Source organism: Geospiza fortis, unplaced genomic scaffold, assembly GCF_000277835.1.
Source record: "Geospiza fortis unplaced genomic scaffold, GeoFor_1.0 scaffold55, whole genome shotgun sequence".
In the NCBI taxonomy this organism is placed as follows: domain Eukaryota; kingdom Metazoa; phylum Chordata; class Aves; order Passeriformes; family Thraupidae; genus Geospiza; species Geospiza fortis.
In genome coordinates this window covers 10,862,156-10,862,717 of record NW_005054308.1, presented here as the reverse complement: position 1 = coordinate 10,862,717, position 562 = coordinate 10,862,156, and the positions used below count along the sequence as shown (strand labels likewise).

Sequence of the window (562 nt, the reverse complement as noted above, 5' to 3'; positions counted from 1 at the left end):
ACTACCCTCCGGGAGGCAGAGTGCACGAAAGGAGGCTCAGGGGGCCCTGCTGGCTCTGCACAGCTCCTGCCAGGAGGGGACAGCCGGGGGGATTGGGCTCTGCTCCCAGGGAACAGGGACAGGAGGAGGGGAACGGTCCCACATTGCACCAAGGAGGGGTTGGGTTGGATATCAGGGAGAATCTCTCCATGGAAATGCTCGGCAAGCGCTGGCACAGCCCATCCAGGGTGGAGTCCCCATTTGAAGGACACAGATGTGGCACTTAGGGACACGGTCTAGGGGTGGCCTTGGCACCATCAGGTGTGTGGCCAGACCTGATGCCCTAAAGGCCTTTCCAAAGCTAACTGATGCCCTTAAAGGCATTTCCAAAGCTAACTGATGCCCTTAAAGGCATTTCCAAAGCTAACTGATGCCCTTAAAGGCATTTCCAAAGCTAACTGATGCCCTTAAAGGCCTTTCCAGAGCCAGCTGCTGCAGTGACTCCCTCCTGTGCCCCCCCTGAGGCCGTGCCCGCCGCCCCCGCGGTGGCAGTGCCCTCTCCAAGGGGACATTGTGCATTGTG

General features: G+C 59.1%; 1 protein-coding gene across 1 annotated transcript in view; it reads left to right on the top strand.

Annotated features, from left to right (window-relative positions):
* SH3TC2 (SH3 domain and tetratricopeptide repeats 2) overlaps window positions 1-562 on the top strand; it is a 16,114-nt gene that overhangs the window by 226 nt on the left and 15,326 nt on the right. The window contains 1 exon segment of the mRNA XM_031055226.1: window positions 463-559. Coding sequence (XP_030911086.1) covers window positions 463-559 — 97 coding nt within the window.